General features: G+C 38.2%; 2 protein-coding genes across 2 annotated transcripts; one reads left to right on the plus strand and one right to left on the minus strand.

Annotated features, from left to right (window-relative positions):
* Window positions 1-1335: 1335 nt before the first annotated feature.
* Window positions 1336-4425, minus strand: LOC148693215 (uncharacterized). The gene has a single exon (XM_088680026.1). The coding sequence runs from the start codon at window positions 4250-4252 to the stop codon at window positions 1499-1501; it is 2754 nt and encodes a 917-aa protein (XP_088536152.1). The 5' UTR covers window positions 4253-4425; the 3' UTR covers window positions 1336-1498.
* A 1930-nt stretch (window positions 4426-6355) lies between these two features.
* On the plus strand, window positions 6356-7084 carry LOC148693216 (anaphase-promoting complex subunit 10-like). Its single transcript, XM_088680431.1, has 2 exons — window positions 6356-6754; window positions 6847-7084. Exons 1-2 carry the CDS (start codon window positions 6576-6578, stop codon window positions 7067-7069), a joined length of 402 nt encoding a protein of 133 aa, XP_088536557.1. The 5' UTR covers window positions 6356-6575; the 3' UTR covers window positions 7070-7084.
* Window positions 7085-15102: the final 8018 nt, after the last annotated feature.

Here is a 15102-nt window from a genome sequence, read left to right on the forward strand (position 1 = left end):
ATGATGTGGTTGTCCATATCAGATGCCACCTAAGGTGGTATAGAAATGTGGTATAAAAATATGGTATGAATAACATTACTCTTTAAACTAAATTCACAAACCAAATGATGTAAGTTACAAATGATTAGATTATTAATTAAGTATCGATTAACTTGCTTATTTTTTTATTGGTGACACGATATTTGGTATGCAAATATGGTCTCATTATCCTTAAGAAATAGTCAATGTTTAGTTTAAAAAATAGTCAATTTAAGAAAGTGTAGTACTTGTGTTCAGTTTAAGAAATAGTCAGTGTTCAGTGCAAGAAATAGTTATAGAGTGTTGAGTTTAATAAATAATGATGGTACCAATGTTCAGTTTTCAGAAATAGTCATTGTTTAGTTTAAGAAATAGTATAGTATCCGCATTCAGTTTAAGAAATAATGTAGTACTCATATTCAGTTTTAGAAAAAGTCAGTTTAAAAAATATATGTGTTCAGTTTAAGAAAGATTGTTAAAATTTAAGTCCCTTAAAAACTAAAAACTAAAAGTCCCTTTCGTTAAATTTTAAATCTTTCTCTTTAAATAAAGTTGATTTTTATTGTCTCTATATTTAATGCTCCTTAAAAACAAAAAACAAAAAGTCCCTTTCGTTTTCTCCTTATACTTTTCTACGTTTTCTTATATCGAAAACTATAAACTAAAAACGAAGTGGTTATCGAATGAGCCCTTAGAATATTGCTTTGTCAAAAAAGGTTAGATACCAATTATTAGGCCTAAGTGAATTGAACTTTGTAGCAAGCAATCTGAGGAGTGAGGACGTGTGCCCATGTCAATGAAACTAGAGCCTTTGGCCATGCTCGGAGGGTTCTGAGTAAAAGGGTTGCATTGAGGCGGAGACGAACACAAAGAGCTCGGTGCAGGAAGAAAGTTCTTAACCAATGAAGTTACAAGCTCCTTCACTCAATCTTTTTGGTTACGGACAGTTTTGATGATTATTTATAGGAACTTTTGTGTTGTCTAGAATTGCATCAAATCTGCATATGTAGGTTTTAGATCAGTTGGTTTGAATCTCTTCCCCGTTAACTAGAGTATATTAGAATACCGCTTTGTAAAAGAAACATAAGGTGACAAAAATGAACACTATTCAGAAAGGATGCAAAGAACTCTGTGGAATGCTGCTGGTTCTGCAACTATTCTGCAGATGTCTCACATCCAAAATTTATTCTAAGCACCTCTAAACTTGCGCTTCTCTCTTTCTCCATGTCTTTCACGTTTTTCTCGCTAGTTTTGTTTTTGTTTTCTTATCGAAAATCTCTAGAATGTGTGCGCAAACATGATCAAAAACCTGTGACGAAGCAAATATTGTTTTCTAATCTTATAGAAAAGAAAAATGAAAATGCACACATTATAGCTTACAAGTTCAACATATTACAAACAGAAAGAAAGATAAAAGGAAAAAAGGAAAAAACACTAAAACATGATACATACTCAAAAGTACAGACGAGAGAAGATTAAATTACCCTATGCTAACAGTAGGGACCTTCTCATATTCACCCAACTCTATCAACTTTTTGGGGAGAAAGCAACGACCCCCAAACTTCTGCTGCAAGAAAATGACACCAGCAAACACTAAACCCCCAAAAGGAATTATGACATCCCAAGAAGTGGAGTAAAAATCTACTGCAGGGCTTGCATACAGGTACGACTCGTTGAATTGGGGATGAGCAAAGTTGTGAGCCCTGTAAAGATCGTATGCATGAGGCAGTGCTCGAACAAAAGTTGTTCCTATATAGAACGAAATGGATAGAGCATTTTCCTTTGACATGCAGAACATGTTGAGCACAATTTGAGGCAGCAAAAAACCGTCCATAACCAAACCGGAGTAAGATTTGAAGGCAATGCTTAAAATTGAGCGCTCGGCATAGTTGGTCTTCTTCCAAATCTGTTTATGGAGAAGCAAAATGGCGAAAGCCCCTGCACCATATAGTAGTAAGACCACAAAGAGAGTCTTTTTCTCCATGAGCCACAGCTTGTTGCGATTTCCATTTTTTGATCTTGCTGACCAAGTTAGCTGCAGAAGACGGATTTGCAGCAAGAAAGCTACCATTGTTATCACCCTCACAATTACCTCATTAACTTCAAGCCATCCTCCGGTTCCAAGGAACACATTTTGGCGATTGGTGCTACTCGTGAATATGGCTTCAAAGTTCAGCATAAGTGGTATCATGTAGCCAAGACTTAGAATTAGTAGCATGAAAATGGAAATGGAGGGAAGAACATCTGGATACTTTTTCACATGGAAGAGTTGTCGCGCCACAAAGAAGCACGCCAGCGTGGTGGACATAAGAACCAATATGATCTCCACATCCATCCTCCAAATGGACCGCCTTTCTTCGAAGAGGGTGGCGGAAGTTGAGGTTAAATCCCAAGTTTCAAAATGAAGAGGGTCGGACTTTTTTCGTGTGCTTTTTATGCTGCCCTTGATGAAACCCGAATTCTTGGTTGGATTTGTTGAAGGGAACAGAAAATTGACAGCAATTTCGCAATCTACAGAATCACTTGTTGGCTGCTGACCCTTTGAGGCCAGTATTCTGCAGCCTACCATGCACAGGCTGCCTTCGGTTTCATCATAGATCCCTTCGGCAAAGATCTGCGTTTCGTTTAAAACTGATGTATTTCCAAACTTTGCATCAGATAGCCGGTCGATGCTTATTTTGTAGCTAATATTGTACGCTTTGCTGTGGTTGTCGCTGTATCTCTCAGGAGCTGTAGATTCATCTTCATCTTCAGCGCTTGCAATCCAATACCGATACGCCTGATGAAATTGATCCCCAACAGAAATCGGGACGGAACTGCCCCATGCAACTTGTCCTTCAGAATTCTTAGCTGACATATCAAATCTCATTTCATAAGAAAACGGATCCGCGTACACATTGGTCTTGCCACGAGCGGTCTCCTTTTTCGGGCACAACTTGTTTACGGTGTTGATTTTCGTGTACTCATACTTCGCGCCTGGAATCGGAATCCTTCCATTGCCATCCTCATGACTTTCGAATGTGATCTTTTCGAAGTAACCCAACTCTGTCACAGTTTTGTTGCTCCAAATCTTCCCCACCATGCTACTGCTGTTTCCGATTGTCCATACAGCTGGAAATCGCAAGCTCAATCTTGTTGAACAATCACCGACCCTAGTATTGTTCCAAGAGCCTGCCGCAACCAAGAATCGACATGCAACAAAAGACAGCTGATTTGTTTCTGCATCCCATGAGCCTTCCCCAGCCATTGTTGTATTGGGATCGAACCTTCGATACCAGAAGTTGCTGCTGTCTTCAAATTCCACCAGGACTCTCAACCTTTGTGGATTCTCCGAACATTCAATAAGGTTCAAGAACATAAACCGAGGAAAACTAGACGCAGCAACTGGAGTGCAGTTTTTCGCAGATACGCAACGGCTTGAGTATTTGAGATCAAATGCATGGTATGGCACTTCCCTTGAGAGTACAGAACAAAATCTCTTAATATTCAAGGAACTTGTGGGATTGGAACTATCAGCGCCACCAGAAGCACTGATGGCCTCGGATTTATTTGAAATCAGAGTGTACTGGTAGTTCATGCTAGGAAGCATCAAAATAGAGATTGGTTCGAAATAATCGGCATCATCCTCGGAACTGGTCATGCTCTCCAAGGTTCCGCTAATCAAACTTGTGACATTAGTGGAGTTCGTGAAATTGTGGAGCTTAAGAACAGAATGAATCTGATGCAAATAATTTCGTCCTTCCAAGTAATCATAACCCGAACCAACCATACACAGCTTCCCGGAAGATTGTGACCAGAATCCACCAAGTTTAACACGTGTTGATCTTCTTGGACGAGGAACTGATCGAGATGAGGACCCGTTACTTGTGGTGGAAGTACTTCCCACAAAGTAAAACGCATCTCTCGGAAATATCAAACTCCCTTGAAGCTTGATCAGGCCTTGAACATCAGTTTCTCCAATGCTCTGGATATCGAATTGAACAGAGTTTTCGTTAGGATAATAGAATACGCTAGGACTAAGAACGCCACTGCCACCGCCACGGGTGTAGTAACCTGTGTGGTAGTGTTGGTCGGGCGGTCCTTGCGCGTCTCCTTTCGGGGAAGACTGGGGAACAAATGAGGCACAGTGATCAGGGTAAGCTTTTTGGAGATCGAATTTAGAAGAGGCTGCAGAAGAGGTGGCGAAGAAAAGAAAGAAGAACATGAGAAAGACAGCCATGGATTCTTTGGTCATGGCCTAAATGAGTGGATTTGGAAAAAGACGATGAGGAACAAGAACGAAAGGGGAAGCGATCGGTATATATGATCGATCTGGAAATGGTGTGAAGATATTTCTACGTAGGACTAATGTGTACCAGGTCAACCATTAGCATTGGGATAGTTCTCTAGTGGTGGAAGCTTAAGTGTGACCGTTCTTATATAAATAGTGGAATTTGTGTGTTAAAAGATTAATAACTTAAAAATTAAAATTTTTCATCATTTACATAAAAAGACGTTGTGTACTATCTATGTTCCTGTCACAACTAAAAATTTCTTGCTAGTGTGGGTCAGTTTGCTATTTGTAGAGAGGTGGATTGTATGCTCTTCCATTTCCATACTCTTCTCATGCCCTTCTATTTGCGTGGTCACGGCTAAGCTATATCAACATTTTATATCCCTATTACTTTTTGTTTTATTATTTTTATAAAAAATTAATATAAAATATTAACGTAACTTAACCGTGATCATACATCACACGAGAGTATAAAGAAAGTATGGAAATAGGAGGGTAAACAATTCACCTCCTATTTCTACTGTAGGTTGTTGGGAAACTCGAGGCCAAACAGCTGGCTTTTCGATTTCTGTCAATTTAGTTGCCCAAAAGTCTTCTCGCTGTAACCTTTCCTACAATAATACCGGAAAAAAAATTGAAGCATCACCCTGATCTATGAAACCATTTAGCAATGAAGATCCAACTCTTTATAAATCCTTGTAAAGTTCTTTTAACTTTTTGATTCATATCCTTTCCATGTTCTTCGTTGTAACAAATTAGCGGATGAAAAAATTGTCATAAAAAAGAAGAAATAAATCAAAATTATGACCAAATTATTTCAATTTACAATCAAAATTATATTTTACGTTTACGTTTGTTTATCATTTTTTATCCAATCAATTGTTGTTAGCCTTCATTGACTTGGAAAATGTAAGCATTGCAAGACTTCCAAGTCTGTCTCGTGAGTCATGACGATAAGACGATGTTGACAGTTAGTTAGCTTTTAATTGGTAGACAGGGACCAATTTAAGGAGGTAGATTGTCTGCCCTCTCATTTTTATATTCTTCCCATATCCTTCTATGATGTGTGGTCACGGTTAAGCCACTTCAACATTTTATATTAATTTTTTATAGAAATAATAAAATAAAAAGTATTAAGAATATAAAATATTGACGTGATTTAACCGTAACTACCCAAAAAGAAGAGCATGGAAAAAATATAAAAATGAGAAGGCAAACAATCTACCTCCCCCAATTTAAAAGGCCCAATTTAAAAGGAAGGACTTGGTAAGGAGACAAAGTCGTAACTCCACCAAGTCAAGGTGAACCTACACTAAGAAAAATGAACCAAACCAAAGAACACGATAAAGCAAGGACAGGTAGAAAAGGAAATGGATGATATGATAGATAGTCCAGATTACGAAATCTTTAGAATCTCCAAGATCGGATCTTTTTTTCGGTAGAAAATTACTTGCAAGCTATCAGTCTACTAATATTTCTCTTATTTATCATAAAACAGGTTCTAAATTCACTTTTCATTTTCCAGATCGATGAGAAAACAAGAAAACTTGTTGTGTTAGGGAGCATGAACTTCAACTTGAGAACATATAATTTCACCATAGCAATAATCTCAATTAAGACTAAGACCTACCAAAATTCATATTAGTAGATTCGTGGGTTTACTATATATAATGAGTCTTCGGGCTGGTTTGGTATTGCTGTGCTTTGAAAAAAAGCTGCTTCTGTTGTGCTGTGAAAAAAAGCGGCTGTGAAAAAAAGCCAGCAGAGTGTTTGGTAAACTTTTTTGTGAAAGTGCTTTTGGAAAAAAAAGCAGTATGATAGTGTTTGGTAAACTTTTATGTAAAACAGCTGTGACTGTGTAAAATGACCAAAAAGGGTATAATACTAGATGTGTCATTAATTTAATTTTCTTAACCAATAAAGGTGAATTACTAAATATACTTTATTTGTAAAAGAAACATATTTATAAACTTTATCTTAAATATTAATTAGTATGACAAACTACTTCAATTGAAATATTTTAAACTGAATAGTTAGAATTCATTAGTACAATATTGTAAACTTCTCCTTTTTTTTCATTCATACCCCTGAAAGGCCACGGAAGCCACAATTCAAATTCCTCACCGAGGCAATCGCTTCACTTTTGCAGATTTTGGATTTAGGGTTTTGATTTGATTGGTTTCTGCTATCCAGCTAGGCTTTTTTGGGTTTTAGGAACTCGATCAAATTACGGTTCTTTTTCTTCTAATTCCTGTTCAAAGAATCAATCATAGAAGAGGAGGCAATGGCGACGGAGTCATCGGAGGGAGAAGAGGATGCGAAGCTGACGGGAGGGAACCAGCTGCTGGTAGTCGACGACGATCTCAGAGAAATGGGCAAGAAGGCTGCTTGGAGCGTCAGCTCCTGCAAGGCCGGCAATGGCGTTTCGTCTCTCCGTGACGACAATCTCGACACCTACTGGCAGTCTCTGCTTCAATTCCCCTTTCCCTTTTTTAATCCCTAAAAAATTTGAAATCTTTGAACTTTAATTTTGTTTGTTTGTTCTTGGTTTGCAGATCCGACGGTGCGCAGCCTCATTTGGTGAACGTTCAATTCCAGAGGAAAGTGCAGTGTAGGATCGGGAGAAGGAGAAAGGAGAAAGGAGGGGGCAGTTTTGGTAAATTGAAAAAATTCATTAATGGGTACTGTAGCTCCGCGTTTTGGAAAAATAAGCGGCTTCTTGGAAGCTGCAAAATGCAGCTTCCACTTTTTGGCACTTTTTGGCTTTTTTTCATGTGAAACTTTGAAATTAAGCTGTTTTGGGATGTTTACCAAACACCAAAATCCTTACCAGCTTTTTTTCATGGTAGCTTTTTTAAAAAGCACCTCAACCCCAAACTGGGGCTTCGTCAATCCAAAGTGCATGAATCCTACCACAAAAGTGAATAAGAATAAAAACTTTCAGGGTTAGCTCAAGTGATCAAGTGAGGAGAAATAATGGAGTAATCATTTCACGATAGAGAACTCAGAGATGAGCGACATTGTCAATTAGAATAAGTTAAAGGCCTTATTTCGAAGTACGAGAGATAGGTCGGGATCAAAACCCAATAAAAAAAACGTGTCGAAAGCGCATGCCAACACGTATTTGGTTTCAGTAATGTTCGTGTTTAGCTATAAAAATTGTCAGTATAAAAAATAGTGTAGTACCAGTGTTCAATTTATGGCATGTTTTTGTACCACATTTTCATACCACTTTAGGTGGTATACGATGTGTACAGCCACATCATTTGAATTAATTAGATTTTTAAATTTAGTTCATTATTTAATAAACTAATAATTAAGAAAAACTAATTAACTAAATGATGATTATGGTATACGAGAAGTCTTTCTCCTTCATTTCCTTGGGTTTTGCAAATTTTTCAAATGATGTGGTTGTCCACATCAGATGCCACCTAAGGTGGTATATAAATGTGGTATAAAAACATGGTATGAATAACATTACTCTTTAAGAATAGATAATGTTAGGGAGACTAAATTTTTTAAACTAAATTTACAAACCAAATGATGTAAGTCACAAATAATTAGATTATTAATTAAGTATCGATTAACTTACATTTTTTTTTTATTGGTGACACAGTATTTGGTTTGCAAATATGGTCTTATTATCCTTAAGAAATAGTCGATGTTTAGTTAAAAAATAGTCAATTTAAGAAAGTGTAGTACCCGTGTTCAGTTTAAAAAATAGTCAGTGTTCAGTGCAAGAAATAGTTATAGAGTGTTCAGTTTAATAAATAATGATGGTACCAATGTTCAGTTTTCAGAAATAGTCATTGTTTAGTTTAAGAAATAGTATAGTATCTGCATTCAGTTTAAGAAAAAGTGTAGTACTTTTAGAAAAAATTAGTTTAAAAATATCAGTGTTCAGTTTAAGAAAGATTCATTAAAATTTAAGTCCCTTAAAAACAAAAAACAAAAAAAATTAAATTAAATTAAAAAAAAAAAAAAAAAAAAAAAAAAAAAAAAGGCCCTTTCGTTAAAGTTTAATCCTTTCTCATTAAATAAAGTTGATTTTTATTGTCTGTGTATATAATACTCCTTAAAATAAAAGCTCCGGAAAGACTACTTGGACAAGTAGACAAAAGAGGTGGTCTATTTTCCAAAACCTACAACTGATGACTTGTAATGAGTTTAAGAGAAAGTTTCCTCCTTGTTTTTTTACTCCATAATTTACGTTTCTTTGAATTCCAACTGCAAAACGTCATCCATATTCCATAAAGTTACAAATTCAGTCATCAAGAATTAGACAGTCTTAATTAGGATGCTGAAATATTCAACTGATAATGTATTATCAGTGTTCAATTTAAGAATAGATAATGTTAAGAAGATTAAATTTTTTAAACTAAATTCACAAACCAAATAATATAAGTTACGAATGATTGAATTATTAATTAAGTATCGATTAATTTGTTTAATTTTTTATTGGTAGCAGGTCATTTGATTTGCAAATTTGATCTATCTAGCATTAGCCTTAAGAAATAGCTAGTGTTTAGTTTAAAAAATAGTCAGTTTAAGAAAGTATAGTACCTATGTTCAGTTTAAGAAATAGTCAGTGTTCAATGCAAGAAATAGTTATAGAGTGTTCAGTTTAAGAAATAATGATCGTACCAATGTTCAGTTTTCAGAAATAGTCATAGTTCAGTTTGAGAAATAGTGTAGCACCCGTATTCAGTTTAAAAAATAATGTAGTACCCATATTCAGTTTCAGAGAAAGTCAGTTTGAGAAATATCAATGTTCAATTTAAGAAATCTTCATTAAAATTTAAGTCCCTTAAAAAGAAAAAGTCCCTTTCGTTAAAGTTTAAACCTTTCTCATTAAATGAAGCTGTTTTTTATTACCTCTATATATAAAGCTTTCTAAAATAAACCTATCCCAAAATCTTTTTCATTAAAGCTTCCGTAAAGACTAATTGGACAAGCAGACAAAAGAGGTGGTCTATTTTTCAATTAGTATGAATTGCTACTTCCTCCTTGTTTTTTGACTCCATAATTTACGTTTCTTTGAATTCCAACTGCAAAACGTCATCCATGTTCCATAAAGTTACAAATTCAGTCACCAAGAATAAGACAGTCTTAATTAGGCTAGAGGTGGTTTGGTATAGGATTTCAAATTGAGAATGAGATTCCAAATCTCAAACCGAAAATTTTTGGGAAGAGAATTTGAAGACTAATCCCAACTAAAATTTCGGTATTTCCAATTTTCAGGATTTTTGAAATATTTTCGGTATTTCGGGTTGGTTTCTTATTCCTAAATTTCATACAAATTGAAATGGCAATCATTCATACTAAGTTAAATTAAGGAGAAATTAGGTTCCTATCCCTGTTTTTTCTACTTCATTGATTAAAATCTTATTCGTTTTCAATTTTTGATTAAGATCCTTGGTTTTAATAAACGTCATTAATTATTTTAAAAATAAAATATTTACATGTCAACATAATTAAATTTTATTTTTAAATATATTCATTTATTGTTAGAACCGTTTCATTTGGTATATTTATATTTATGGCTAAACTTTTTATCATATATTTCTATTTCTAGTTTGTACCCATTTTTAGTTTGCAACCTTTTTTTTTAAATTGTACCAATTTTCTTTTAAATTTTAATTTGTACCCATATATTAATTTCTTTTTGTCCCTAATTTTTTTAACTTTTATTTGTACTCATAATATTTTTAACCTTTTATTTCTACCCATAATTTATTTATAATGTACCCATTATTCTTTACAAATGTACCACTTTCTTAAATGAAAAATATATCCTTTTTTTTTTTTTGTAAGTACCATTTTTTATGTAAAATGCACCCATTTTTTTTAATGTAAAATCTATTTATTTTTTTTAATCTAAAATGTACCATTGATTTTTTATATATAAAATGTATCCAATTTTTTGTTATATAAAACGTTCACCTTTTTTGTATTAAATGTATCAATTTGGTATGTAAAATGTGTGGAGCTAAAACTAGTCACAAGGCGACACGTGGATTTTTTGTGAAAATGACAAAGTTACCCCTGAGACACACCGGTTGTCCTATGCACGAGCAGTGGACAATCATTTTTTAATCAAGCCAAGAGTGTCCAAAATAGGTAACAAATTCCAAATTATCTCGTGTATCCTCATCTTAGGTAATTACTTCATAACTACAAATTATTCCATATAAATGGAGATTAATTGGCTAATTAATGGATTAATTCCTAATTAATCCATTAATCACCAATTAAATCACCCATTTTCACACAAAAAACCTCTAAGGGCCGGCCACCTCCATTCCCTATAAATATGAAATTATTTTCTCTAAAATGCTAGGTCTTCACTCTTGCTAAAATTCTCCAAAACTCTCAAACACTTTTCTCTCTAAATTCTAACTTTGGCATCAGAGGTTCTTTAGCCAAAGCCCCCCCCATTCATCGTGGGCGCATGAGGCTCTTGGCCTTGACCTAAGGTGTTATTTGTTTTGTAGGTGCAATTTTGTCCAAGATCAAGGAGAGAAATTTGCATCCATAAATTGGTGCTTTCATTGAGAGTTGAAATTCACACTCGTAGAAGACTCACGCATAAAAAAGGTTTTTTCTCCATTTTCTAGTCCACTTGTATTTTTCGTACGTTCTTATTATTAGAATTTTTTATTTGCAAAGATTCTTTGATAAAACGAAAAAGAGAAATATAATGGCTAGAAATTTAGAAAACTCCATGAGTGAAAATTCCAATATAAAAGAAATGCAGCAATCCACGAGACTAAATGTGATCCTAGGGGGAGCGGCACCACACCACAAGGTTCCACCATGGGAACCACCGCGATGGCCACCCGCGGCGAGGTCCATGGCACCACTACCACGGCCCGAGCCGTGCCACCAAAGCAAGCCCAAAGTAGTGTTATCCAAGGCTCATGGCACCAAGGCCATGACCCAAACCATGTCACTCCAAGCCCTAGCCTCGCACCCTCGCGTGTCACACGCCGAGCAGCCCACTCATGTGGCCCAACTTGCTCCCACTGAGCAGCCTGCTCTCGTGGTCCAACCTGCTCCTTGCTCTCGTGGCCCTGCCTACTCCCGTGGTCCATCCTGCTCTCACCAAGCAGCCTGTTCCTGTGGCCCAACCTACTTCCACAGCCCAGTCTGCTCTTGTGCCCTTCCAAGCAACCCAAATCAGTCCAAGACTAGTTCAACCGTCCCGGCTCCAAATTTTCGGACTGATGATCAAATCGGGAGCATTTTCACCACATTTTTCTGCGGATTTGACATTTCTCAGCTCAAATCTCGCGCCCGGAGTCTACCACACTTCCACTACTCAAGGAGAAACATTCCTTCCAAGCTCTTCCAATCCAAATGGCGAACAACATTTGTCTCGACAAGTCATAGAGTTGACGAGCGCCCTAGCACAGCAGACAACATTGGTGAACTAGCTCTTGCAGCGCACAAAGATGCAACGTGTTCCAAACGAGGTATCCCGAAGAAGGACAAGGGCAGACGAAGAACCTCTCTAGCAGTGTCTCGACAAGCAACCATTCCACCTGCCACGAATCGAGCATTTCAGCAAAGTACATTCCCAATTGGGCCCCTGAGATAGCGTATACTCCCGTCTTAGTGCGTGGAGAAGCGTGCACTCTCGACTCAGCCCACGGACGAGCATACACTCACGATTGGGGCCACACTCCGATAATCAACATGAGCAGCCTTCCAAGCGAAGTGTTCATTCGCGGCTAGCCCTGCAAGGAGCATCCTCCATATCATATCGGAGTAGGCAGCATGACGGACGGAGAGAAGCAGTCACTCAATCCGGCTCAAGTTCAACCAGCAGCCTGCGAAATCCCTCGCCTGCTAGGAATCCACCACATACACCGCTGCGCGACATAGATGAGTCGAGCACGTAGAAGAGCAACCTAGAGCAGCAGGTCAAGACTGCGGCAGCCGAAAGCTCTGCCACTTCCAACAAAGGCAAATTCAGGAAGAAGTAGAAAGGCTCATGACCGAGCGATTGCGCAATTTCCCGCGCAACGAAGCTATTGACAAGGCGCTCTGATAAGACATGACCAACATGAGTGAGTCATCTTTCAATGACAAGATCAAGCAGACGGGACTACCCCACATAGATTGTCGGATATAAAGACAACCTCTGCTTTGACAAACGCAGCAGCTCAGCCTAATGGCGTGCCGGGGGCAGACGAGTACCAGAAGGACACATCAGCCTAACTACCAAGAACCGGGGACAGGTTAAGGATTATTTCGGTTGTCCCAACAGTCTAGCTTTCCTCAGCTACACTCACGACAATGATTTCCATGCTCTCCAGTGTCAGAGGGTAAACCAATTCCCTGACACCCCAAAAAAGTCTGCTCTCCAATGTGAAAGGATAAACCAATTGCTTTCTAGTGCAAGAGGATAAACTAATTGCTCTCCAATGCGATAAGGTAAACTAATTCCCCGACACCCATATAGGTTTACTCTCCAGTGCGAGAGGATAAACTAATTGCCTTCCTATCACATCCTGGCCCGGGGTGGATCACTTCTCGAGCCCGCTCCACCACCGTAGCACGATATTGTCCGTTTTGGGCCCCGACCACGCCCTCACGGTTTTGTTTTTGGGAACTCACACGAGAACTTCCCGATGGGTCACCCATCGTAGGAATGCTTTCGCGCACTACTCGCTTAACTTCAGAGTTCCCATGGAACCTGAAGCCAGTAAGCTCCTAAAAGGCCTCGTGCTAAGTAGAGATGGGAATATACATATAAGGATTACACCTCTGGGCGATGTGGGATGTCACAATCCACCACCCTTAGGGGCCCGATGTCCTCGTCGGCACACACGCCACCAGGGTTAGGCTCTGATACCAAATTGTCACATCTCGGCCCAGGGCGGATCACTTCCCAGGCCCACTCCACCACCGTAGCACGATATTGTCCGTTTTAGGCCCCGACCACGCCCTCACGGTTTTGTTTTTGGGAACTCACAAGAGAACTTCCCGATGGGTCACCCATCCTAGGAATGCTCTCGCGTGCTACTCGCTTAACTTCGAAGTTCACATGGAACCCGGAATTAGTGAGCTCCCAAAAGGCCTTGTGCTAGGTAGAGATGAGAATATACATATAAGGATCACACCCCTGAGCGATGTGGGATGTCACATTTCCAGTGCGAGAGGGTAAACTAATTGCTCTCCAGTGTGAGAAGGTAAACTAATTACTCTCCAGCACGATAGGGTAAACTAATTGCTCTCTAGTGCGAGAGGGTAAACTAATTCCCTAACACCCATCTGGTAAGCTCTCCAGTGCGAGAAGGCCACATAGCTTAAAAGATCGAATGCTTGAAGATCAACTAGGCAACAAATAGTCAGGGGGCAGCAGCTACTTTTGCACTTAACAGTTCACTCATCCGACACTTCATCTTCACAAGCTCTGATCTTGGCAGCTTTATCCTTGACTGCTCCATCTACGGCAGTTGAGAAATCAAACTCAAGCAGTTTCCTCATTTTTGGCAAAACAGCCCAGACATTGCAGGCCAAACCGTTCCCACGCCACGCCACTTCCTCGGCCCATGCCAAGCCAATCCTTGGTTTCAATCAAGCCGAGCAGCACAAGCAATGGCCTCTGCCACACCACATCTTTGGCTCATGACAAGCCGACTTCTGGCCCCTGCCAGCCAACGTGCCGCACCACCCCAACGACTGCCCCGTGGCAGCACCTCCTAAGAAGAAGACAAGGAGAATTAAATTTTCCTTACATCGGTGTGGCACGGAGAAGACGAAGAAAGCAACGAAAGACGGTCCTTTGCACAGGCAAGATGTAGAAGATTGCTAAAGGAGGTGGAACAAATATCCTCTAAGCTCTCTCTCTTGTAGTGTAGAATAAATCACTCTCCAAAGTTGATTTAACAACCCACTTAAGGTGGACTTAAATAGGCTTTGAGAGAAATTTATTTCCCTTTCCTAGAAGGATCTAATTTCATATTAAAGAGGGAATCTACATCAAAACAAGAAGCCATCCTAAGTTTCCTAGAGCAAGAAGATCTCTACACCCGCTGCCCTTTCCTACGAGCAACCTAGCAGATGTAGGGGCATTTGTGGAGCCAAAAATAATCACAAGGCGACACGTGGATTTTTTATAAAAAGGACAAAGTTACCCCTGAGACACACCGGTTGTCCTATGCACGAGCAGTGGACAATCATTCTTTAATCAAGCCAAGAGTGTCCAAAATAGGTAACAAATTCCAAATTATCTCATCTATCCTCATATTAGGTAATTACTTCATAACTACAAATTATTCCATATAAATGAAGATTAATTAGCTAATTAATTGATTAATTCCTAATTAATTGATTAATTCCTAATTAATCCATTAATCACCAATTAAATCACCCATTTTCACACAAAAAACCTCTAAGGGCCGGCCACCTCCATTCCCTATATATATGACCCTATTTTGTCTAAAATGCTAGGTCTTCACTCTTGCTAAAATTCTCCAAAACTCTCAAACATTTTTCTCTCTTCCACCTCCCCCCCCCCCCCCCCCCAAAAAAAAATTATCGTGGGCGCGTGAGGCTTTTGGCCTTGACCTAAGGTGTTATTTGTTTTGTAGGTGCAATTTTGTCCAAGATCAAGGAGGAAGAAATTTGCAACCACAAAATGTATCAATTTTTACATGTAAAATGTAGCCAAAATTTATTATATACATGTACTCATATTTTATAAAAATAAAATAAAATCTCCGTTTTTTATTTTTTTATTATAATCTAGAATGCACCCATAAGCATTTTTTTTAATCAAACCCCATAAGCAATTTTGAATA

This window comes from Pyrus communis, chromosome 11 (genome assembly GCF_041283825.1).
Source record: "Pyrus communis isolate YQ-2024b chromosome 11, ASM4128382v1, whole genome shotgun sequence".
Classification (NCBI taxonomy): Eukaryota; Viridiplantae; Streptophyta; class Magnoliopsida; order Rosales; family Rosaceae; genus Pyrus; species Pyrus communis.

Coding starts and splice junctions, on each gene's coding strand:
- LOC148693215 (XM_088680026.1), bottom strand. CDS start 4,252: ATGACCAAAGAATCCATGGCTGTCTTTCTCATGTTCTTCTTTCTTTTC.
- LOC148693216 (XM_088680431.1), top strand. CDS start 6,576: ATGGCGACGGAGTCATCGGAGGGAGAAGAGGATGCGAAGCTGACGGGA. Junction 6,755..6,846: donor AATCTCGACACCTACTGGCA/GTCTCTGCTTCA, acceptor CTTGGTTTGCAG/ATCCGACGGTGCGCAGCCTC.